Source organism: Arachis stenosperma, chromosome 1 (genome assembly GCF_014773155.1).
Source record: "Arachis stenosperma cultivar V10309 chromosome 1, arast.V10309.gnm1.PFL2, whole genome shotgun sequence".
Classification (NCBI taxonomy): Eukaryota; Viridiplantae; Streptophyta; class Magnoliopsida; order Fabales; family Fabaceae; genus Arachis; species Arachis stenosperma.
In genome coordinates, this window is record NC_080377.1 from 2,964,744 (window position 1) to 2,989,346 (window position 24,603).

Consider the following 24,603-nt stretch of genomic DNA (forward strand, 5'->3'; position numbering starts at 1 on the left):
TTTATATATTTATTAAATTGGAAGTTCCAAATCACAATTGGAACATTTAAAAGTTGTCCTCATCTTTGAAGCTCTGAATCAAGTTAAGATTCTGTATATTATATGGGTTCCTTGATCATAACTCAAGTTATTTGAATCATCTAATATTTTTCTTAATAAAATTGTTACGGAGAATTGATAAAAAGAAACATATTGTTTAATAAAATAAAGTACATCGAAAGCAATGTGTGTGTAATTTTTTGGTTTTTTTTTTGTTTTACTATCCAAAGTAAAGTTTGGTTGTGAGTTTTAAGTTTTGAAGAAAAAAAAAAGAGTAAACAGTAAATACTCACCTATAATTATTTTGATGTGAAATTGATAATTAAAAACAGTTAAAAATAATTTAATAAATATAATTAAATTATTATCTAACTAAAATTATTATCTTTTTTTTTGGTGACTAACTAAAATTATTATCTAATCCTTCTCAATTATCAACTTAATCTTCATATAAAGAAAAACTTACATTATTGATTGCTTACACTACAAACCTCTTCTTAAATCTCAACACGACAAATCTGCGGTAAACATGATGAAACAATTTCTACCCATCAAATTAATTGATCAATTTTCTACACATTAAAATTCAATATCTAGAGTAATGAACAATTCTCATCATAGAGACTTAACCAAATTTACCGGTAACTTAGACCTCACAAAATTTACCAATATAGCATACTCCCTAATAGCCTTCCTATCCACACCATTCCTCACCAGCTGAGGAAAAAACAGCCAGTTCCCACTCACAGCCAAGAACGTCAACGTCAGCAACCCCGACACCACAGGGTGTAACCTCCACCCACGGCGGATCATCACCTTCTTCACCGCCACCTCCACCGCCGTACACACTCCATGGAGCACAAAAAACCACGTGACCTCCCACGTGGGAGAAACACGTGAAAGATAGTAATATATCAACTCATGCATTAACCCCGACACAAGGAACGTGGCCAGCATGGCAGCACGTGCCGCGCACGTGATTCCAAAAATACCGGTAGAAACACTTCTAACCGGACCGTATACGGTAGGGCGTAGAATACTTGTAACCATGAGGTTCCACCGACGACCCCAGAAGTCTTGAAGTGAAGTGCTTAGGTACGGCTCGTTGAACTGCGGCTCGATCTCGAAGCCGAAAACGGTTCGAACCGGTGCTGCAGCTATGGCTAGCACAAGCTCTATACCTAGGTACATGTGGCAGCAGTAGAGGATCAAGATCATGTAAGAATGCATGGATTCTCTGTAATCATAGGCACGGATTATTGCGGCCAAGAGAACCACTTTTAGGGGAAGCAAGATCGGTTTTTTAGGGTTTTCTAATTTTGGATTATTGGTTTTGGTTGGTTGTTGTTTGAGTTTTATGGGAAGGGAAGCTATGGAAATGAAGTGGAAGATGTTTGGGGAGAGGGAAAGAGGGGGTTGGTTGAAGGAGAAAAGAATGAGTTTGAAAGATGAGAGCCAAACGAGGAAGAAGGTGGTGGGGCCACCGAGGTGGAAGGAGTGGAGAGAGAAGGGAAGGGTGAGGAAGATGAAGAGAACAGGAAGAATGGAAAGGAGTCTGAAGAAGGCTTTTGGTATTCTTGAAGAGATGTAGTAGCAATAGCAGAGACATATTGTGGCTATCATCCATACCTTGAAGAAATTTTGAATTTCATCATCCATTTCTGTTTCTTTTTTTTTTTTTTTTTTTTTCTCTCTTTCACTATCTTTGTCTTTGTTTAGTTGTTTGTGTGGGTTATTAACTTCCCTCCCTTGAATCTTGGTTTTGGTTCTGCCATGTATGAAGGAGAGAAGATCTTACACAAGGCTAACCAAAAATAAATATTTTTCTCAAGGACACAACATCGCAATTTACGGCCTTACCTACTTAAAGAGAGAGAATGGAAAAAAAAAATTAACTTCAATTTATTTTGGATTTTAAGGAGGGACATTAATAGGATGTACATGCTTACAAGGTTTGGTTAATCTAAAAATTAAACCAATTTTTAGATTAATTAAAAATATAATTTGATTAATTAATTAAATTATTTTTATATAATAAAATTTATTATTAATCAATTAAAAAATTTAAAAATTGATTTTTAATCGATTATAAAAACAAATATTATTTTTAAAAGATAATCGATTTATTTTTTAAAAACCAGTTTTTATATAAAAAAATTGAATTTAAAAAAAATAAAATCCAGTTTTTTAAAAAAATCAGTTAACTAATTTAAACACAAAAATTACATAAAATTTAATTTTAATTTTAGTTAATCAATTTTTTAATAATATAAATATAATTTTTAAAATTTAATTATAATTTTTTAATCAATTAACTACAATTTAATTATTTTATGTACATCCTAGATATTAGTCAAGGTTCCTTATAATGAAAAGTTTTAATATTTTTTATAATTTTTTTCTACTAAATACTTCTTTAAACGTAAATATGCTGGGTTATCCCCCTTTAATTTGGTGAGTTGTCTGATCCATTAAAATGCTTACAAGCTACCAAGGGATTAGTTACCGTGTTCACAAATATCATGAACTTAGCTATCAAGTAATATTTTGGTATTTAATGTTTAAATTTAAATTAAATTTTAATTTAGTTTCCAAAATTTTAAATTTTTATAATAAAACTGGTAATAAATAAAATAGTATAAAGTTTAGATTTTATTATAATCCTACCTGTAAATTAAAAACTATTTTAAAATCTAATTCTATTCTACGTCCGAGTTAAAAAATTTTCGATCCTAACTCCACTCGCACCCTAAAATTTTTAATCGTACCTTATCCAATCCTATTCACAGAAATATAATTTTTCAAGCAAATATAAAATTTAATCATTATTTTCATACATATTAATAAAATAAAAAATAATAATTTAAATTTAAATAAAAATTAAAAATAATAAAATTTTATAAAAATCTAACATAAAATTACAAATAGTATGATTATCAAATTTTTAATAAAATTAAAATAACACAAACAAAGATCAATGTCTTGTTATTCTTTTTCTAATTCCAAATTTTTGTAATATTAAATTGATTAACTTAGTAGTTACTTTGAGTTTTTACAAAAAAAAAAAAGATTTAAACATGTTCAACATTGTTCTACCGTTAAATTTGACACGGATAAGGTATATATTGCTAGCCTTACATCCATTTGTGTCTTGAAAAGATTTACACATGTTCATGTGTTATTGTTAAATTTGACATTAATAATTAATTAAATGAGTGATGTTGACATTTATAATATTATTAGTTAAGTCATATGTTCTTTCATGTGTTGAAAAAGATAACAAAGACTTTTTTGTAACACTTTTTCTCTTCAAATTTTTTTTATATAAAATTCTAAATCCTAACAATCAATCATCAATGTTTTAAAATTAGAGAAAAAATTCTTATATTAATAATTGTTGGTAGATCAATTTCATTTACATATTGAAATTAAATGTTATTGACTCTTCAATATGCGAATTGTTTGTGTCAAATTTAATAATGAGACAACATTGAACTCACTTAAAAAAAATTTAAATTAAAATAAGACGTTTAAAAATTTTTGAGACTAAAATAAAATGTTTAAAACGTTAAAAACTGAATAAAAATTCGGTCTAAGAAGACCAAAATAATACTTTATCTTCAAATTTATTAATCTTTTTAAGAATATTTGATAAGGAAGATTTGCTGAGTATCAATAGGTTTTTTTCCGTCAGTTTTATTAGGCTTTAATTTTTGTGCATATTTTTTGTCAATATGTGAGCAAACTCTGTAATACGAATCCAAATTATATTAATTTGCATCGAAATTAATAAAACGTTAACAACTCTTGGCCAAAATTCATTGACCTTCTAGAATTTTTTTGATATATTTCCAATAAAATAAAATTATGTTCTTTCCCGAAATTCTAAAAGTTATGTCACCACGAATTGGTCTAACGCAAACCTTAAAATCCTTCACTCTCCCAAACATACACTAATGCTTTCAAGAGAAATCTAAACTAGATTTTGACAACACTACCATAATAATTTCGCTTGGTGGTACATGAACAAGTTTGGATCTACATTTTTCTAATTTTTTACAAGAGTACAGCCACCTCTTAAATCTTTGCCATTTTAAACTAATTGTGTTTCATAACCTTTGAACATGTGGCTCATGCTTCATAAGATTAAGGTCTGGTTCATCCCTTAGAATTCCATAATTCTCTATGTGCCATTAGGGGATGAAGTAGACAATACAAACCAGCTCCAGTTGTTGAATTTTGAAATCAAATAAATGAAGCAGAAGATCCTATTAAACTAAGGAAGGTGGCTTCAATTAAATCTATCAATTCTAGTATGCCATTTGATTCAAAATAATTGTTTATTCTTAGAATATAACTTTTAAATAATTGTCCATTAAGCAAATGCTAGTTAACATTTGAGTATTCATCCAAATTGGTCTCCAAAAAATTCCAAAGTTCACGTCTTGATCTCCAACAAAAATTAATTACATAATTAGTCCTCAGCTATAATGTACGGACATGGGACACAATACGACACGGGACACGCAAACACACGAATTTAAAAATTTTATAAAATACAGAGACACGACATATATATAGAATATAAAGTATTTTTTAGATAAATTACAATGAATTTTTGATATTTTATTGCTGTTAAAATATAAAATAATTTTTTAACTGTTTTTAATGTCTTTTTTTAACTATATAAAAGTATCTAAAATATTTTTTTATTTTAATAAATAATAATATAATTTTTTTTTTAAAATCCATCTCAACGATATATGTTAAGAATAAAGCTGGACATGTGGACACGTGATAGTATTTAAGTGTATCCAAGTAAATCCGAAAAAGAATTTTTTATTTTTTATTAAGACACAATTGAACACGACAGACACACATGTTAAACGAGTGTCGTATCTAAAATATGTCTGACACGCAGACACAACAACTCAACAAAGTGTTCATGCTTCATAAATCTCCAGTATTATAATACTGGAGTTAGATAAATTGGTCCTTTCAGACACAGCTCCATTAAGCACTAACGGAAAGATCTGATGTGTCACATGAAATGACTTAGCCGTTGAGTGCCACGTGTTAAATACGGACAAATTGGTCCCTCTTCTGAATGACACAAAACGCTACGTTTTGGGACTAGGGCTTAATAAGAAGGTCCCTCTTCATCTAAAAAAACGAAATTACACTCACCACCCTCTCTTTCCCTTTGTGAAGAAAGTCACCACCACGTCAACCGCTAGTCCGCCGACCACCTCCGCTGACATTGTTGATGCAAGGACGGCAAGGCTTTGTATGAGACTGAGATATTGTAGAACCAATTTACAACAACTACCTTCAATACAACTTTTTTTAACCGGGTATTAATCAGTGTTTCATGGAACCCCACCATCATCACCCTTCAACATAAGATGTAGTTTCACCCCATTTTCAACCAACACCTTATGTCTTGGCTTAATCCTCCCTTCCAAGCTAAATGAAAAATACTGCGGAAACTGCTTCAACTCTAAAACGTTTCCATTCATCTCATTCAAAAACTATTCAATTTTAGGCTTCATATTCTTCTCTACATTATAGGTTAACAAAGCAGGGGACCTCAACCATGCAATTAACCTCTGATTCCGAAAGTCCCAAGCTTTTCAAGATCAAGAGCCTAGGGCACCGCGAGATCAATTTGTGAATGTCGGGGTAAGGGATTCCGATATCGTTGCGGAGGAAATCGAGGATTGGATAGAGGTCCGTGGCGGGGTCTCAGTTGAGAAGCTTCGGGAGCATGTTGACATTCTTCCCATGGAAGAGAAGACCAGAGAGGCATTGCTCGACGGATTTGATGGTGAAGAGTGGTGTGGGTCAGTGGTTAGGGACCCCGTTATCAGAAACTCTCATCTCATGAAACGACGTCGCACTTAACACGTGGAGGACCAATTTGTTCTTATTTAACACATGACACTTAACAGTTGAGTCACCGGGGTCACGTGACACATCAAATCCTTCCGTTAGTGCTTAACGGAGCTGCATCCAAAAAGATCAATTCGTCTGACACCAAAATTTTTTTTTGAAGTAAATCGTCCACTTTAAAATTTTTCGGGGACGAATTTTTGAATAAATATTCTTTAACATTTTTTATGTTAGTAACCTTAATAAATGAAGGAGACTGTAAGTTAAAAAAAAAACAGTTCCCGAAGTAGCCAACTAAACTAAACATTAGTATGCTACACAACTGATATCTGTCTGAGAAGATCCATTACAAGTAGCCAAAAACCACAAGTGCATTTCTGGAGGAAAATAACCTTGTTTGTCTGGAGAACCTAAGATCTGAGAACGAAATTAACAATCTGTATATGTACAGAACATTCCATCTTGTCATCTATGTTATGTACAACGTATAGCATCTTTATGCAGAAGTGAATGAGTATCCTGATTACCCATTGAACCAACTTCCTGAATTCGAGCGCGAATTGGGATAGCGATAGGGATCCTGAGGTTGAGGTGCAAGACCTGGCATACCACTAGGCATCCCACTTCCATATTCAGGTTGGGGAACACCGTGTTCAAAGCCGGCATTTCTACCAACCATAGGGGGTACAGATCCAAAAGAATCCAGCCTAGGATCCAAGCGCGAAGCGTACCGTTGCATAGCTGGAGTGCTCATCATGTAAGCTGACTCGGATCCCGAACCAAGTACTCCATAACTGGATCCCATACGACCATACACAGAATCATGACCAGATAAAAAATTACTCGTCATATAATGAGAATCTGGATCCTGAAGCCCATAAAGGCGAGGTTGTTGCCTCAGATAACTGTCATCCTCCCCAACATAGGGGTTATATCCTAGGGTATTGGTGCCATCTATCAAAAGGCTGCTATGGTGCTCCTCGAAAGTGGAAGCCATATAATCACTAGCTGCTCCAAATCGCATGGGTTCCAGATGACCATAACCATAAGGAGATGACACACTAGACTTTGGCTGAAGACCCCCAACTGAGGATCTCCCATCTTTCGGATTAGATTGACTACGGTGAGGTAATCCCTTAGTTTGATTTTTGGCATTACTTTTGGCAGGTGAGCTCGCATGCGGACCTCCTCTGTTGTTTTCCTTAGTGTGTTTCCTGTTCCATGAGGTCTTAGTCTTTCCCATCCTGTAATCATGTTGCTCTTGACTTTCTCGTTCAACAATTCCATGAGGAGTCTTTCCCATCCTGTAATCATGTCGCTCTTGACTCTCTCGTTCAACATTTCCATGTGGACTCTTTCCTATCTGATCCTCGTGTCTCTCTTGACTCTCCAGTTCAACAATTCCTTGAGGAGTCTTTCCCATCCTGTAATCATGCCGCTCTCGTTCAACAATTCCATGAGGAGTCTTTCCCATCCTGTGATCATGTCGCTCTTGACTCTCACGTTCAACATTTCCATGTGGACTCTTTCCTATCTGATCCTCATGTCTCTCCTGACTCTCTCGTTCAACAATTCCATGAGGAGACTTTCCCATCCGGTAATCATGTCGCTCTTGACTCTCACGTTCAACATATTCATGCGGACTCCTTCTAGTATGATCCTCATGTCTCTCTTGTTCAACATTTCCATGTGGAGTCTTTCGCATTAAATAATCATGTCTCTCTTGACTCTCACGTCCAACATTTTCATTTGGAGTCATTTCCGTCCAAGATTCATGTCTCTCTTGATTCTCTCTTTCAACATTACCATCCATTGATATTTCTTGCTGATCGTCATTAATAAGCCCCTGAACTTCAAGATCATCAGTTGACACCAACAGATCATCAACCAGCATATCGTCGTCAGCAAAATTACCATCCATCGAATGGCCAGCACGTGAATTTTGATTATTAAAACTTTCCATCCGTGATACTTCATGCAGGCTTAACAGATGACCGTGCTTTTGGGCTACTTCCATATGCTTATCAGTCCAGTCAGGTCGACTCCAAAGGGAGAGTGGGGGAGATGTCAGATTCCATTGTTCTATTTGTCTGTCACTAGTATTAATTGATCCGGGTAGATAAAATGACTGGCCATGAAACAAGACCGTAACAGGGAGGAAAAAATAGAGCAGTCAGAATACCAAAAGTAATCAAAATATAGCTTGCCATATGTATGTTGTCTCTTTACCTTTCCTGATAGAAAATTTCGATCCTCCCAGACAAGATCATAACGTGACCTTTTTTTGTCTAGCCTGTAACAAGGAAAGAAACATGGAAACACAACCAAACAGAAAATAATAAATATCTGTTTCTTAAAATAAACGAAGTAACTACTTCAGCCTAGTTTTGATGGCCTCGTGTGAAGGGAGAGATTATTTAATCTTATCCTTAATAATATAGAAAAAAGATAAAAGACACTACCTCTCTGTTTCCGGTGGAACTATAAGAATGAGGAGCTTTGGTCTAAACTCAAGAGCCTTATCTATAAACTTGTTAGCCAAAGCTGCTTTTAGCCCAAAGGGCGGATTAAGACCCATGATCTGTTCCGGAAGCAGACAAGAAACAAAATAAATTAAATAATGAGAAAAAGATAATTGGAATTGAAATACGCATGGGCATTGCAATTGACCACTTCTTACCAACTGTGACCCTGTAGGCAACTCCTTTGGCTGGACAGTCATCCAATCTCTCATCTCAAAACAAAAATCGTGCTGTCAACAAAATAAAGCAACATTGTCGTAATTAGTAAGAGGAAAGGGAGGAAGGATCCTTTTCATTTGAGGGATGGAAGATCATCATGACTAGACCCATAAGCCTGTATAATCAGCTTAGCTGAAAGGCCAAACATATCATTTACAAAGCAAATGCTAAAAACAAACTAGTCTACAAAACTCTGTTTAAGAAGTGTTTGGTATGGAACTCCAGAGTTGTTTTCTTGTTTGGTTCTAGCAAAAACAATATCATAAAATTTTGCTTTTGACAGACGGTAAGACTGCATTTGGTATTGTCTGCAGGACAAAATTACAATGGAGACAAACTTGTTTAGTTGCAGAGACAGGGACAGGGACAGAGACAATTTTCTGTCTCAGAGAGAAAATTCTTTCTGTTTTCTGTCCTTTCTAAAAGTGGGAACAAAAAATATCATCTCTCTGTATCTCACCACAAAGATAGAATCCAAATGCAACCTAAAGAACACTCATAATTTTAGCTATATCATAAAAATTTTTTGAACGACAGCAACAATTTTTATAAATATTTCAAATAATAATATTAAAAACATTAGGAGAATATTTAAAAAATATATATAAAAGGAACGATGTACACAAAGCTACAGACAAGTTAGTCTTTTCTTTTATCTATAATTTTAGGACACCTTTATTCACTATATTCAATTTTATTGTTATTTAAAATAAAATAATTCAGAAATTCCTTTAAAGATCATCCACTTACAAAAACTACTACTCTTCCCAAAACAATTATTGGAATCCGATTTTTCACATCTTAAATTACAATATATAATTCCTAAATTGTAATTTCATAATAAAATACTTGCATATATTTCAAAGCCAAATAGTTTAACTAACTATGATGAAGAGTGCTTTAATAATTATGCCTTGGCTTACAAATTTTACTCATTAAAAAAAAAATCAAATGTAGCTGTTAGAAGTAAAGAAAATATCCTATGGAATCTATATATAGTATCAAAGAATATATCATATGATTGGTTCTGTTAGTCACCTATTTTTCGTTCTTATTTCCTCAATCCATTAAGAACGGGGTTCCTTATTGATTTGCTGTTCTGTTAATCCTAAGATTTCAGTAATACAAGTACATCAGTTTCTAATCTTCACCATCTACCATTTAGAAGGAATGGAAAAATCAGATGATATGCAAAGAATTAATGTGGTCAAGGTATTTTAGCAAACAAGGGCCAACTCTGTACCAAGAACAGGTCATACACTTCAAAGTGACACTTGAAAGAAAAGTTAGCTCATTGGTTTACAAGCAATAGGTCGTTTCTTTTCCAGACACTTGATGAGAAGACAACTATCATCAATGTAAGTCGAGGTACCAAAATACCATACATTTTAACAAAACTGTTTAATCATAAGCGTTACAAATACGAGCATATTGAAAACCTCTGCTAACTTGCCAAAGATGCCACTAATGATGTGAACGTAATAGAAGAAAAAAATGCTTTGAACACTGAAATATAAACAAATCTGTCAATTTAAAATAAAATCAGCAAACATATAACGCAAGGATATTGTGACAGTGAGCAAAACTTTCTACAAAAATTAAGGTGACAAGATTAGGAACTAATAAACCTGTAAGAGTATATTCACCTTTGTTGGAAGTAAATCATAGTTCTTATATGAGCATCTCTTCCCAGTTTCTTCAAGCTTTTTTTTCATAAGTATGCTAAAGTCGTTAGCACCACAACAGAAGTCCACAATCTGGTCATGAGTAACACCTCCAGTCAGGCATTTAAAATTTAAAATTAGCAGTAGGTTCATAATGTAAATAATGCTGATCCTCTAGAAAATATAATCATTTCAAGAAAATCTGATCTTCCATAGTACCGAAATTACAGAGAGAACACACATTTATAACCATGTAATTGTTAAAACCATGGTTCTGAAAACTGGACCGGACCGACTGGTCCAACCGGGAACCAGAAGCTTTTGCGGCTCGTTTTCACGGTTGATCCAATTAGACCAATGAACCAGTAAACCAGTGACTAGAGCGATTTGATGACCAGACCGGTTTTCAGAACCTTGGTTAAAATAGAAGGAATACAAAAACAAATATTTTAAGTATCTTCCATGAAGTTGACATGTTAAAAAAGAAAACAAAAGAAACAGAAAGAAACCAAAAAAAAGAACCTCTTTGGCTCTTTCCTAGACTTGTTGAACAGTAAAGATTAGTCAAACCACAAAAGTGGATGACCACGAAACTACCGAAAGGAAACTTTGAGGTAGATGAAAAGATGTGATTGAATGAGAAGAACCTTTCAAAGCAGAAATTCTGTGCCAACCTGTTAAAACTGGTATCAAGAACCAGAGGTAATTTGTATAGTTGTTTTAGGATCAATGTCAACAAACCAAGAACCCTAGAAGGATTACAATAATTTGAGGAAGGGCTAGAGCTCCTCAACTTTCAAGACTCGCTGAATGATCACAGATACCTTCTTTCTACCTTAATCTCTATTTATACTAGTTTTTCCTTCCTAATTAATCCTAAGTTCTATCTAACTAACTCACTCACTCTTGATTAACTCTTAATAAGGTTAACTAACTCATATACTAATGGGATCCTTGCGCTAGACAGTAAGACAGGGTCCCAAATCTTAAATTACATCGGCTAGAACATTTCTTCTTCATTAGAAATTATTTTTTCTTCGCAATGTGTCTTTGCAGCAATGATTTCCATTGGCACATGGAGCTCTCCCTTAAGATCAATGGGGCCAAGAACCACAGCAGGACTCGCTAATTTGAAGAGTTATAGCTCCTCTACTCTCATCGAATGATCAAAGATACCTTTCAAGCTTATACTCTATTTACATACTATTCCCCCTAATCAATCCCAACTACTAATAATCCTAACAGTACTGATGTTGAGAGGAGTATAGAAAATTAAATAAACAAAAATCATGGTATTCTGGAGTGAAGAATTGGAGAAGAGTCCACCAAAACTCGTCTCTAACATGAGTAGCAATCATTGAAAAATTTTGCACCCAAATGACTGCCACACAGTATGATTAATGAGAACAAAGGGAAGTGACCAGGGGGAGTAGGAAGAGAGAAGGGGGTAGAGTTGGCTGGCAAAGGAGGGAAGAGATGAAATTTTGCTGATCACAAGTTTGTAATCCCCACCATAGAATATTACCCTCACCTGGCAAATGGCTTGGACTAGTTCTAGTTTAGAAATAATCTTCTAGTCCATAATGCAGCACGAAATTTTAAATGGTGCACTACACACCAGACTTGTGGCACATGAAACAACTAGCTTTAACACAAAAGCATATGGATGCTGGATTTGTTCCAACGTTTGAGTAAAGTTACCAAACAATCTTAGTTATGCAAAATCCTTTGGACAGATGTTGTTAATCAGCTTGAGGTGAATATGAAGTTGGAAAATTAATACAACAAATAAATGCAAATGAGAATGATAAGGCTAATAATTGTACTTGGTATCAGTGCTTACCGTATCACCATTCTGAACATACCAGTGGAGTCTATCAACAATCTGCAATAAAAAAAAAATTAGAAAATAGAAAAAATTAGACCAATGCTTGACATGGATGTAATTGCAGTGGGACAACCAATAAAGAAATTCATTCCAACGCAACAAAAAAGGTCAAATAGAACGTAAGTCCCAAGATTTAAAATAGTGTGTTATAGTTAGGGTCGTTTGGTAAAGCTTTTGCTATTCGAAAGTAGGTTATCAGACATGGCTTTTGAAAGATAGCTTTCCAAAAATTGTAGCACATATGTTTGGTAAATTGAACTAAAAATGGCTTTCTATAAGCACAAGCAACAACAATTATGTTTGGTAAAATAATTTTTAAAATTTAAAAAGTCATAATAGACATAAATATAAGAGTAAATTTGGATATTTATTAATATATGAAGTTATATTAAACATTTTACTTTTGATAAGTACAAGCTAGCCTTGAAAAACACCTTCTTAGGTGCTTTTAAAACTGCCCAAACTTTTAGAAATTGCAAGGCTAAGTACATAATCTTTTTAATTTACCAAACACAGGGTTTTGATAAGTGCAAGTACCTCTCCAATAAGCTTTACAAACCAAGTCTTACAAAGTTCAAAATAATTTGGTCCTCATGGATCAGAATGAGAAAGATGCAAAAAAGGGCTTCACTGGTACAACTGTTATAAATTAAAACTGACTCGTACATTTAGGACTAAATTGCAATTAGATAACAGTTTCATTGATTAAGTTGCTAGTTTACTGCAACAAAAAGTTTTTTATTCTGTTTTTTATATATACAAGAAAAATTTATTTGCATCAAATGTGATGAGCATCATCAATACTCCACTTCATATGCCCTTCCAAATTTCAAATGATCAAAATAAGTAAGGATGCAACTCAATTGTCAGCAAGTGTATTAGGGTAAACTTATTTATGCTCGGACCTAACACAACCATTCAAGCTGTTATAATAAAACCTAACAGTAACTGTTTTCTAAACACATTTAAATAATTTAGTTATCACTTAAACCAGATAGAACAAATGATTTTAAACTGAGGTTCACAAGAATACCCACAGAAGCAAAAGATAAGATAATATAAAAAAGAAAGCACATCATACAGCAGTACAATTAACTAAGATATTAAGAAAAAATGTAGACTGAAATTATGAATACCCCTTCTAGCTTTTCCACTTGTGTAAAATGGCGACCAAATGACGTATAGCGGTTACCACACAGAACAGGTGCTAGATATACTTTCAGCTTGTCCTGCAGAAATTTCAGTCAATATGGTTAACATAGCTAAACCCGATAATATCCAGTACAATAGAGAAGTGCATATAGGTGTTTTATATATGAAAACCATGTTACACACAAGCTTATGGCAGATAATTAAATATGTACAGAGACAATGGATGAAACATGCTATGAAATATACTAGAAGATAGAACTGAGCATTTAAACACCCAGAACACATGTCTACGAAAAATCATTTAAAAATTGCCAACTACCTTCCACTTATATATCTGGTTAAGAACATCAGGGCCACAAACAGCTTCTGCATCACGAATGCTGCGCCCATCCTCTAGCATCTTTAAAGCTGTTCGAACAGCCTGAATGCACACAAGACATAACATAATCTTAAAATAAGATCCACATGACACCACATTGCACTAATTATAGATAGCTATGTACCTCAACAGAGCGCTCCAACTTCCCAACTGTAGTCTTCTCCATAAAATTTTTCAATGAGTGAGAATGAGTGTAAGCAAATTTACGTTCTTTTACAACATCCTTAAGAGTAACTGATGACGTAGCTTCATTAAACAAATCCAACAGTCTAAATCATAAGAAAAAAAATATTAAAAATAACATATCATAAATAACTGCATAAGATCAAGACATTGTATAAGTTTTAAGAAGAATTCGATCATAATTATAAACATTTGATCACCTCCTCTTCGAATCAGCATCTAATGTACATAATGGGCTGCTTGGTTTTCTAGTAGGTATAACAGATTTGGCACTGGCTTTGTTATCAACCTGATTGCCCAAGCCAGTTTGTCCAGAACCCTTCTCCCAGATTGCATATAATTGCACACCAATTGAGGGCTCATTTTCCTCACAATCAGGCCTTTCAGTTTCCTTTGAGAATGGTCTCTTACTTTCACACAAACGTTTTCTAGATGATTCAATATCTATTGGTTTCCTTTGGATATTTGATCCTGAAACCTTATTAAACTTCTTGATACCAACTGGTCCAGAAGACTTTTTTCCAGCGAGTTTAGGTACCTTAGTAGACAGTTTAGGTACATCAGCAATGCTTCTTTTGTTGACTGAATTATCCAGGTTAACATTATTCTTGTTCAACATAACTCTCTCTTCAGTTGCAGGTTTTCTCTTCTGCTCTGTACTTGCTTCTTGAACATTAGATTTATCATTGGGGAATGTTATGTGATCTCGTATAGGAGTCCCAAGATCATTATCGATATCATGTTTTCTGGTCCAAGGAACCGTGAAAATATTAAATAGAAGGCTAAGAGGATAAACTAGATTCAGGAAATACTTTAACTTCAACTCTCAGCACTTACAAGCAATATATAAGAACACGATTGGGTATTAGATTGTCCCAGGCCCTCGTTATTATACCCTCATCTTCTATGTCTTCAAAAGCAATTGCTCTGATAAAAACAAGTTGAAAATGAACTCTCTAAACACTATCACTTAAAAATTATTTAATGAACCAAAGAAAAACATAGGTAAAAGCAGTCAAATGACCTTGGCAAACATTTGCGATGATATGACTTGGGACAACGCCTACAAACAGCAAGCTGCAACTCATGTTCCTTTTTGTTCTCTGTTTCTTTACAAACATAGCAGTAATGGGATGGACAAGTAAAAGGTTCTCCCCGACTAATATTTGTCTCAAGTTCCCTTGAAGCATTCTCATTAAATCGATGAAGTAACTTCACAACACATTGAGGATGATAAAAGTAGCCGCAGGTTGCAGAGGCACATTGGAAGACCTGAAGGAGAAATTTCACATGCCTTTTAGTTCCATAAAAGAGAAAGATTCTGTGAGAAAATAATCCTGTTTCTCAAGCCAAAAGCATTATCTTAACAAATCAATCAAAACTACAGAAGATAAATCAGAAATTACAGCAGAGCTAAGTTTGAACTTATAAAAACAATAAAGAATAACAATTTCCGTAGTTAACAAGAACGGATATGCTACTTTACATGTGAATTAAAATCTTTGAAGCTTAAACAGCACTAAGCACATCACTTGTTTACAAATTGAAATACTAAATAAAAAGTTAAAATTGCAAGGTTATGTTTTGTACATGAAAAAGGCTTTAGCTGGTTATAGAATACGTGCTATCCAAATGAAAGAATTGGTAGCAATCCTTTTGGGGATCCTAAGCATCTAATTTGTCATCCAGCCCACCTGGACTACAACGATTATACAGAAAATTTAAATAAAAATTTATTTTTTTTTATAAAAATGTGTAACCTCAAATAAAGTAAGAATCATATTGTTTCAAGAAAACAACTGTATAGATATAGTACATAAAGAACATGTTCTTCAAATGAAGTCTAGCACAAGTAACAAATTAAGCCCATGATTCCCAGATTGAGCCAATACAACATGATTCTGGCCCATCATCAGAGCTGCTACAACCCAAAGCTAAAATATTTGGAGAATTTGGTGATTTGCTCATTCATTCCAGCCGGGCAACAACTATGTCAAATTGTCAATGAACCATGCATGAGGCAATTAACTCCAAACTCTAAAAAATAACTACGACAGAAAGGATTTGAGATAATAAAGTGCACAACACAATCTAGAACTTTTATGTCCCAAGTTATCAAATGGCACCACAAACATCAAAGCTTTTCACAAAAGTGAGAGTAAGTGCAATATGCCAAAAGCTATTTCCACTCAAATTACCAAGCCTTGTCTGACAAAATGGGTTTGTCTACATGGAAGAGATAGCACCATAGCATTGTATCAGAAATCATATTTAAGCCATTAATATCTAAGATCTCTTTTAGTATTTTTATTATGATCTTTCTAGGTCTCCATCTCTTGTACTTATGGTTCCAGCTATTTGACTAAACTCCATTTGATCCATTATCCTCATTGCAGCCACTACATGTTTTCTCCACACATGTCCAAACCATCAAAGTCAATATTCTAGTATTCTACAATCTTATAAATTAGGTGATACCACAACTTTCTATATAATGCACTCCTTTACCACAACTTTCTATATAATGCACTCCTTTACCCCTATCTTGTGTAGTGTGCTTACTCAAAAATCAAAATAACCTGTAACATGCATATACACGCGATTATATGTCAACTTATAAATAAACTAATCATCATCAACTCATCAAGATAACACTTCACATAGCTATACCTCAGCACCAGAGAATTTATCGGAACAGCCTAGTTTGCCACATGCAAAGCACTGATGCTGATTATGTTCACAATTCTTGCAATAAAAATTTGGGATGTCCTGCGAATTTTTTCAGAAGCAAAGCAGATTTCTATATGATTATACAACAAAAAGGAACTGGGAAAAAAAAAGATGCAAACAAAAAAAGGTGATATAAAAGTAAAGAAAAAAACAAAATAACATACTTCAACTTCCTTTTGGCTAAAACCAAGAGAGACACAAGAAGAGTTGACGCCATCCTCCTTATTAGCATGAAATGATCTCATGCACTTTCCATCACAGCTTCATTTATCATGAATAACTTTTTAAATTATAAGAAAAAGAAAACCAGGAACTATAAAGTGGCAAGTAAGATATTATTTTAATAACTTATATGAAAGAGGAACTACCTTCAGCTATATAAACATAAAAGGGATAGAGATTGAACAAATAGAGAAAAATTTCATACCACAAAAGATTACCACCATCGTCACAAATAGAACAAAGAGAATCAAACAATTCATCTTCTTCATCTGACTCTTCATCATTTGCATCAGTCATGTCATCATCAACATCATCATCAATTATAAATCCAGGCCGTGCCAAATCTTTTAGCTCCTGAAACCAAGGCATTAAAATATTATAAAAGCTTTATAATCAATAAATATGAAATAAATAAATAAATAAAATAAAGTACATAACTAAAAAATGCCAAAGAATGATTCTCTATAGGAAGGAAAAAAAAATTCAAACCAACCTCATCAAAAAGTTTCTTAGCCCCCAGGTTACCCTCCAGAGCCATGGGTAAAAGCTGCTCAAATCAAGTAGATGATGTTAGTCCCATATGCCCGGCTTTTTTATTAAAATAAATAAAGAAAAAAACATTAATTCCTGAAATACGCATGCATCAAATTAATTTCCAAAATACGCAGCTCCATCTCATGCATGTCACCCACAAATTGGGTTTGGCCACCAATTCAGGGAAGCCACCCACGAAATGGAGATACTGACTGACAAAAGAAGTGTGGAAGTCAAACTCAAGCATGGCATCCACGAGATGGGATATGTCTCATGTTCTCCCATGTAAGCCTATGCCTTCCCTAACTGCTCCACCAAGTAAAACCCCACCAGCCACCCCCAAGCCGAAAATCAACACCAACCCCACCACCACCACAGCTTCTTCTTCCAGATACACTTCCACAGCAACAAATATTCGGAACTAACAAAAGCAACACATTAAAAGCATCCAGCTCTAGCTATTTTCTCAGTGGTTTTCCCTCAAACACTTCATGTGCACAATTTCTTTCTCTACTCCTCCCAGTGCAAACAACAAAAAAAACCAAGATAAGCACTTTATTCCCTCTACAGTTCGACAAAAATTAGCAACAACCAAAAAAAATAAATAATAATAATAAAGTAAAAGTCCCACTCAACAAATTAAATTCTGGGTATTACTAAAAACAAGATAAAACACATAGAACCCAAAGTGCCCCACCTACTGCAAAAAACGAATCCTCAGAAATAAAACCCAGATTCTGCAAGAAACCCCAATGAATCAAATATATCAAAATATAAATTTGAAAAAAGTTTAACCTCTTATGTATTTTAATAAGAGATAAAGGTTAGATGATCAAAACCCTAAATGGATGAAGGTGAATCTCCACACAGTTGAAGTGCTGTACAAATACAGAGAAATGGGCGCTTGGGGAATCAAATCCAAGGTGAAAGGAGAGTTGGGTTGCGATAAAAAAACGGGTCTTGGTGCAAGACAGAGAAAGGGTTAGAAAATGAGGGTGTGGTTTTTGTTTGTGTGTTGTGCTTTTTTATTTTGGTTCATATATGAACTCTCTACCGTAGAGGGATGCCCATAGTCCAACATTGAGTAGTCTTGATTTATATTTAAGGAGATACTAATCACAACCCCTCCCCCAAAATGTCAAAAAAAAAAATTTCCTAGCACAGCAAATATTTTTTATGAAGTAAATACAAAGTACAAACCTTGGACTTAGCCAACAAAGCATCCCTCTTGGCTGCTTCACTCATCAAAGCCTTCTGATTTACTAAATCATTTGCCGAAGGCATAACCTCATAAGAGCTGTAAAAGTATCATAAAATGAATATCTTAAAATGTGCTGCCACAATAATAACTACGGGAAAACAAAACAGTCAAGAACAATTGAGACATGCCTAAACTCCTTATTCTTACTCAAGCTATCCCACGCAGATTTCGCGGTTGCATCAGGATTCTTCTTTGCAAAACTCAGGAAGTAAACAGTTACTAAAATACTCCTTACAATGTCCTCATAGCTCTTTCTTGGCTTCTCAAGTTTGATCCATCTCCTATCCTTGGATGACAGCACAGATATCTCAGGCTTCACAGAGGAAAGCTCGAACCGCCACGCCATGACCGGCATCATAACCTTCTGCAGCCCATTATCCGCCACACCGTGGAGGAACAACTCTGTTTTCTTGCCTTGAGGACTCTCCGACCCACTCCATTGAATTGGCATCACAGAAAACGATACAGGGGCATCCCTGTCATCTTCAAAGTGGTAATTCGAGACAGATAGTGGCTGAGACTCTGGCTCATCATCGGAAGACGCCATTGTACGTTTTTTAAACCAGGAAAGTTTAATTACTGAAAACCTAAACCAGAGAATAACTGAATTTGACCAATTGAATTTAACGGCGAGGAGGGGAGAAGCAGAAACGACGCACGACAAGGATGGTGGCTCTGATAGGGTTCAGGAGAATCAAGGGTTGGTGAGGGTGCGTTTGTGAGAGAAAGAAAGGGGAAATGGCACTTTTCTTCTGGTTGTTGGATCAGCGAACCGATACTTGAAAAAACCCAGCCGGTTTGACTGGATTGCCGGTTCAGCCGATTTTAAACCAGTTCTTGTAGAAAGGTTTTGAAGGTCAACCGGATCGGATAAATGACCGGTTTCTAATTAATTCGGTCGAACTGACCAGTCCAATTTTCAAAACCTTGAACAAGAGTATGAGACCGCTAGGGATGGCAACATCCCCCGAATACGCGGGTACCCATCTCGCCTCTACCTGCTCGGGGCGAGTAACCACATCGGGGCGAGTTTTTAGTGGAATGGGTTCTTGGACATGGGCGTGGGCGGGTTTAGATGATACCCGTCCGGTATATAAATAATTTTAATATATAATATGTGTAATAAATTAAAATAATTAATAAAATAATTAATAATATTGTATCATATTTAAATGTTTACTTTAATTTATATTATGATGTGATGATGTTATATAAATTTTGAAATTTTATTTTATTTGTTAGATTTTAATAATTATAGGGGCGGAACGGGTACTCGCAGGGTGGGTTAGAGTTCAACCTTTTACTACCCGCTCATAGGAGCGGAGCGAGTTCTATGCGGATTATTGTAGGGTGGGGCGAGATCGGGTAGAGCAAAAATCCACCCCTACCCACCCCGTTGTCACCTATAAAGACAGCAAATTTGCTAAACGCTGCGTGACTGAGTAATGATTAGGGTCTTAATTTATATTCTTAATTATGGGTAAATAGTTAATTTTATTTATGAAATATTACATATATTTTTAAATTCGTCTCCAAACTTTTTTTAATCAAATTTGACTTTCAAAATTTTAAATGAATCGCATTAGTCTTCATTTTCTTTGTTGACGGTGCCAAAATTTGTTAATATGGCACGTTAAGTGATATGACAACATGCATAGGAATCTTAATTTACTATTAGCATGATAAATTTATAAAATTAGATCAAATAAAAATCTAATTGAGGAAAGAACTTGATACATTGGAATCCCTCAATTTAAGGTTGATTTGATATAATTTCATAAACGTATCAGATTAGCCACCAATTAAGACTATTAGTTGTATGTTGTGGTGTCATTTAATGTGTCACATCAACAAATTTTGACGCCGTTAGTAACGGAAGTAACAAAAGAACTAAAATGACTAATTTAAAATCTTTGAATGATGGATTTGATTAAAAAAATATTTTAAAGACTAATTTAGAGAAGAGTAAATAGTCATTTCAGACCATGAAAGATTCGAATACTGACAAAACAGACCATGACAAATTGAAACTAAAGTTATATTCATACAAGATAAATTTCGTTCGATAAAAATAACTAATTGTTAAATTTTTGTTCATAATTTCGTAAATACCATCTCCTTTCCTCTTCCTTCTTCGTCTTCCTTCCATAACCCCCGCCACCTCCACTGCAAAATCTACTATCCCATCAAATTTACTCCTCTACTCGCATCTCTCCCAAATAACTGCATCAGAAACGAAGTTAAAAAATCAAGAGACTCAAAAGAAATAAAAGAGAAAATCCTAGTCCTCTCTCACCCCAAGTCTCCAAAATCTTGCGGTATCTCCTCTCGTTGTCTTGCGAATGGCGATTCTTTATTTGGCTCGCATGAGCCTTGTTTGTGTTCTTGTCTCTTTTGAGAATCATCACCACCACTAAATGGGATTTCAATGGTAGAAGAAGAAGAACGAGAAAGAGAAAAAAAGAGATTTCGTATAGGGTATACGCTTGTACCAAAAAGCAGTAGAGCTTTATCCGCCACTCGCTCGTTTCCTTCGCTAGCTGGCATAGTAGCACCTCATACAGGTTTACACAAACCTACCATTGTTGGAGTTGGGCCCATTCGATTGCCTCCTCCACGAGTCATACGGCAATAACTAAAAGCACTTTGATACCTTAATCCTTTTCTCGATCTCGTCCTCAAGGTCTTACTGTGAGAATATATGACAAATATATTCTGACAGATTTTGTATATCATCTTTATTAACTGTATATTTAGTTTCTTAATTTATAACCTTAGTTTCTTTATTTATAGCCTGATTAGGTTTTCTAATTATAGCCTAATTATACTCTTTTATTTGGTGTATATAAACGGATTTTTCTTATGAAATGGGCAAGGGATTAATCTATTTCACCTATCATGGCATCTTGTGAATCTCCTCAATGCTCAGCTTCTTCTATAACCCTAATCTTGAGAGACTCTCCTCCAATAACTTCCTCTTGTAACTGTACACGTGAGAGCATTATTTTTCAAACCCTCTGTCCACCATGTCTCGTGCGATCTCGTGTAGGTCATTGATCGTCCCTGCGGAGAGAGTGTCGATTATCTTGTACAAATATAATTTTAGTTTTAGTTTTAATTTTTTATGGTCAATTTTGTTAGAGTTCGAATTTTTTATAATTAAAAATTACTATTTATTTTTTTGGAGAATAAGTGATATTCCATTTACAAAAAAACTTTACATTGTTCTAACGTGTTAATAAGACCCATAAAATGTATAACCCAATAAAATATAATTGTGCCCAACTGATGGCTAATGGCACAGCTTCTAAATAATAATTGAACGAAAAAGTATGGGAGTCAAAGATTTTAGTATACTGTTCATACCCTGGCCCAATGATAAGGGCCCAGGTCCAATTAAAAGGCCTAATCCAATAGATTAAGCCTTACTAAACGCCGGCCTTCACATACGAAGTCGGTGTTCATCCCGACCTGCGATGAAGAAGTCGGTTATGAGATTAGCTGGCAGATAAACACTCATTCAAATGAGTAACCGCCCCGAAAATCTCTCTAACCGCTTCCCAAAGCCATATCTTAACCTCCCCAAGATAATGGGACGGTTAATATCCTAAAGATACGGCACTACACCAGCGGTGGTTATTGGCTCACCACTACAAATACACTGACACCCCTCAGGTATCTCTAAGCCCAATACTCTCTAGACCTGCTCACACCCTTGCTAACTTAAGCATCGGAGTGTCTTTGCAGGTACCACCCCCCATTCCTTCGCGCGCGCAAGTCGGACGGAGCCTCCCGAGTTGCTGACCCATCCGGAGTTCTCCTCCTTCATACATTTGGGCCCCTCAACGCCATCCATTGCATTCATCTCCGGTTACCCACCGTAACATTGGCGCCGTTGCCGGGGACCCGAGAGATCATCCATTGATGGCAGACAGATCCCACGAAGAAGGCCATGTCGAGACAGATTCTGAACAAGAGAATCTAGGCATGGGTAATAACGATGAAGACCTGGCCCTACACCAGGAAGATAACAATCAACATAGAGAGGGCACCTCCGGAGTGAAAAATCCGAAGGTAAACTCCTCAGATGGGCGTGAATCAGAAAAAGGCGGACCATCCTACGTAGCTGAATTAATGGGGCTAGTCCATAGCCGCCTGGAACAATTGGAGCAAGAGCGGGAGAAACAGAAGGAAACCGAAAGGTACCTCAAAGAGGAGATGGAGCGGCGAAAAGAGTTAGAAAGAAAACTCTTACAACTAGAATCCTCCCTCAAGGGTCACAACTCCCGCGACGACCAAGAAGATCAATTCCCGGGTGGAGAGGATCCTTTCAGTGAGGACATAATGAGGGCAAAAGTTCCGAGAAACGTTAAAAGCCCTGATATGGACCTCTATGATGGAACCACAGACCCGAAGCATCACCTAAGCAACTTCAAAAGTCGGATGTATCTAGCTGATGCCTCCGACGCTACGAGATGCAAAGCTTTCCCGACCACTTTATCAAAAGCAGCGATGAAGTGGTTCGATAGCCTCCCCCCGAGATCAATCACTAGCTTCGAAGACCTCTCAAGGAAGTTTTTGATGAGGTTCTCAATTCAGAAAGATAAAGTAAAACATGCACCGAGCCTCCTGGGAATAAAACAGGAGGTCGGAGAGTCTTTACGAGCCTATATGGAAAGGTTCAATAAGGCATGTTTGGAGATCCAAGACCTACCCACAGAGGCAGTCATAATGGGGTTAGTCAATGGACTTAGAGAAGGTCCCTTCTCACAGTCCATATCTAAAAGGCACCCCGTCTCTCTAAGCGATGTACAAGAAAGGGCGGAAAAGTACATCAATATGGAAGAGAATGCAAAGTTAAGAGACCTGAGTTGGCGACCTGGACCCCCTCCCTCATCTAAAGAGAGGGAAAGGGAAGCCAAGAAAAAGGAAGAGCTCGGTCTCGAGAGGCCCAGAAAATATCACTCTTATACTCCTCTCAAAACTTCTATAGTGGATGTATACAGAGAGATTTGCCACACTGAAAGGCTGCCACCCCCTAGACCTATTAAAAACAAAAAAGGGGGAAGCCGCAGCGACTACTGCGAGTACCATAAAATATATGGTCACTCCACCAACGATTGTTACGACCTCAAAAATGTGATAGAAAAGCTGGCTAGAGAAGGTCGGCTTGATAGATATCTCATGGAAAGGTCGGACACTCACGGGAAAAGAAAGCGAGATGATATGGATAGAAGAGATCCACCACCGCAGACCCCAGAGAGACACATTCATATGATCTCGGGAGGATTTGCGGGAGGGGGCCTCACTAAATCCTCTCGCAAAAGACATCTCAAAAGAGTCTATCAAGTCGAGGAAGAGGCACCCGACTTCCCCACTATCTCATTCACAAAAGAAGATGGGCAAGGGATAATCCCCGGGCATGATGATCCCGTGGTGATAACTATGATCCTAGCCAACGCCCATCTCCACAGAACCCTAGTAGACCAAGGAAGCTCGGCGGACATCCTTTTCAAGCCCGCCTTCGACAAGCTAGGGTTAGATGAAAAAGAATTGAGAGCCTACCCCGACACCCTATATGGATTAGGGGATACGCCAATAAAACCACTGGGTTTCTTGCCCTTTCACACCACTTTTGGAAAAGGGAAAAAATCAAGGACTCTGAGCATAGACTTCATAGTCATCGATGAAGGGTCAGCCTACAACGCCTTAATCGACAGGACTACCCTTAATCGCCTTGGAGCAGTGGTATCTACTCCCCACCTTTGCATGAAATTCCCAACCCCAGGAGGAATAGCAACGGTGAGGGGAGATCAAAAATTGGCAAGAAAGTGTTACAACGAAAGCCTAAATCTAAGAGGAAAGGGCAAAGAAGTCCATACCATAGAGCTAGGCGGCACAAGAACCAGAGAAGAGCT

The 24,603-nt window shown here is 35.9% G+C and overlaps 2 protein-coding genes across 3 annotated transcripts; both read right to left on the reverse strand.

The window, feature by feature from the left end:
- Positions 1-521: 521 nt before the first annotated feature.
- On the reverse strand, positions 522-1,698 carry LOC130946006 (probable long-chain-alcohol O-fatty-acyltransferase 5). Its single transcript, XM_057874692.1, has one exon. It carries the CDS (start codon positions 1,696-1,698, stop codon positions 655-657), a length of 1,044 nt encoding a protein of 347 aa, XP_057730675.1. The 3' UTR covers positions 522-654.
- Positions 1,699-6,284: 4,586 nt separating this feature from the next.
- Positions 6,285-19,389, reverse strand: LOC130939450 (protein ENHANCED DOWNY MILDEW 2-like). 2 transcript variants are annotated; one of them, XM_057867557.1, is made up of 18 exons: positions 18,814-19,389; positions 18,625-18,721; positions 17,384-17,437; positions 17,096-17,244; positions 16,833-16,929; positions 16,609-16,707; positions 14,963-15,210; positions 14,776-14,865; positions 14,139-14,684; positions 13,880-14,024; positions 13,696-13,797; positions 13,361-13,453; positions 12,180-12,221; positions 10,319-10,429; positions 8,612-8,683; positions 8,394-8,512; positions 8,161-8,224; positions 6,285-8,059 (listed from the first exon to the last, which is right to left on the reverse strand). In XM_057867557.1, the coding sequence occupies exons 1-18, from the start codon at positions 19,230-19,232 to the stop codon at positions 6,455-6,457; spliced, it is 4,152 nt and encodes a 1,383-aa protein (XP_057723540.1). In that variant the 5' UTR covers positions 19,233-19,389; the 3' UTR covers positions 6,285-6,454. The 2 variants fall into 2 exon arrangements, with proteins under 2 accessions (XP_057723540.1, XP_057723546.1); XM_057867563.1 differs by having other exon boundaries at positions 18,833-19,051.
- Positions 19,390-24,603: the final 5,214 nt, after the last annotated feature.

Excerpts from the sequence above, each read along its gene's own strand:
- LOC130946006 (XM_057874692.1), bottom strand. The coding sequence starts at position 1,698 with ATGGATGATGAAATTCAAAATTTCTTCAAGGTATGGATGATAGCCACA.
- LOC130939450 (XM_057867557.1), bottom strand. The coding sequence starts at position 19,232 with ATGGCGTCTTCCGATGATGAGCCAGAGTCTCAGCCACTATCTGTCTCG. Across the intron at positions 15,211-16,608 it reads ATAAATTCTCTGGTGCTGAG|GTCTTCCAATGTGCCTCTGC; the intron begins GTATAGCTATGT and ends TTTCTCCTTCAG. Across the intron at positions 8,225-8,393 it reads GTTCCACCGGAAACAGAGAG|GCTAGACAAAAAAAGGTCAC; the intron begins GTAGTGTCTTTT and ends TCCTTGTTACAG.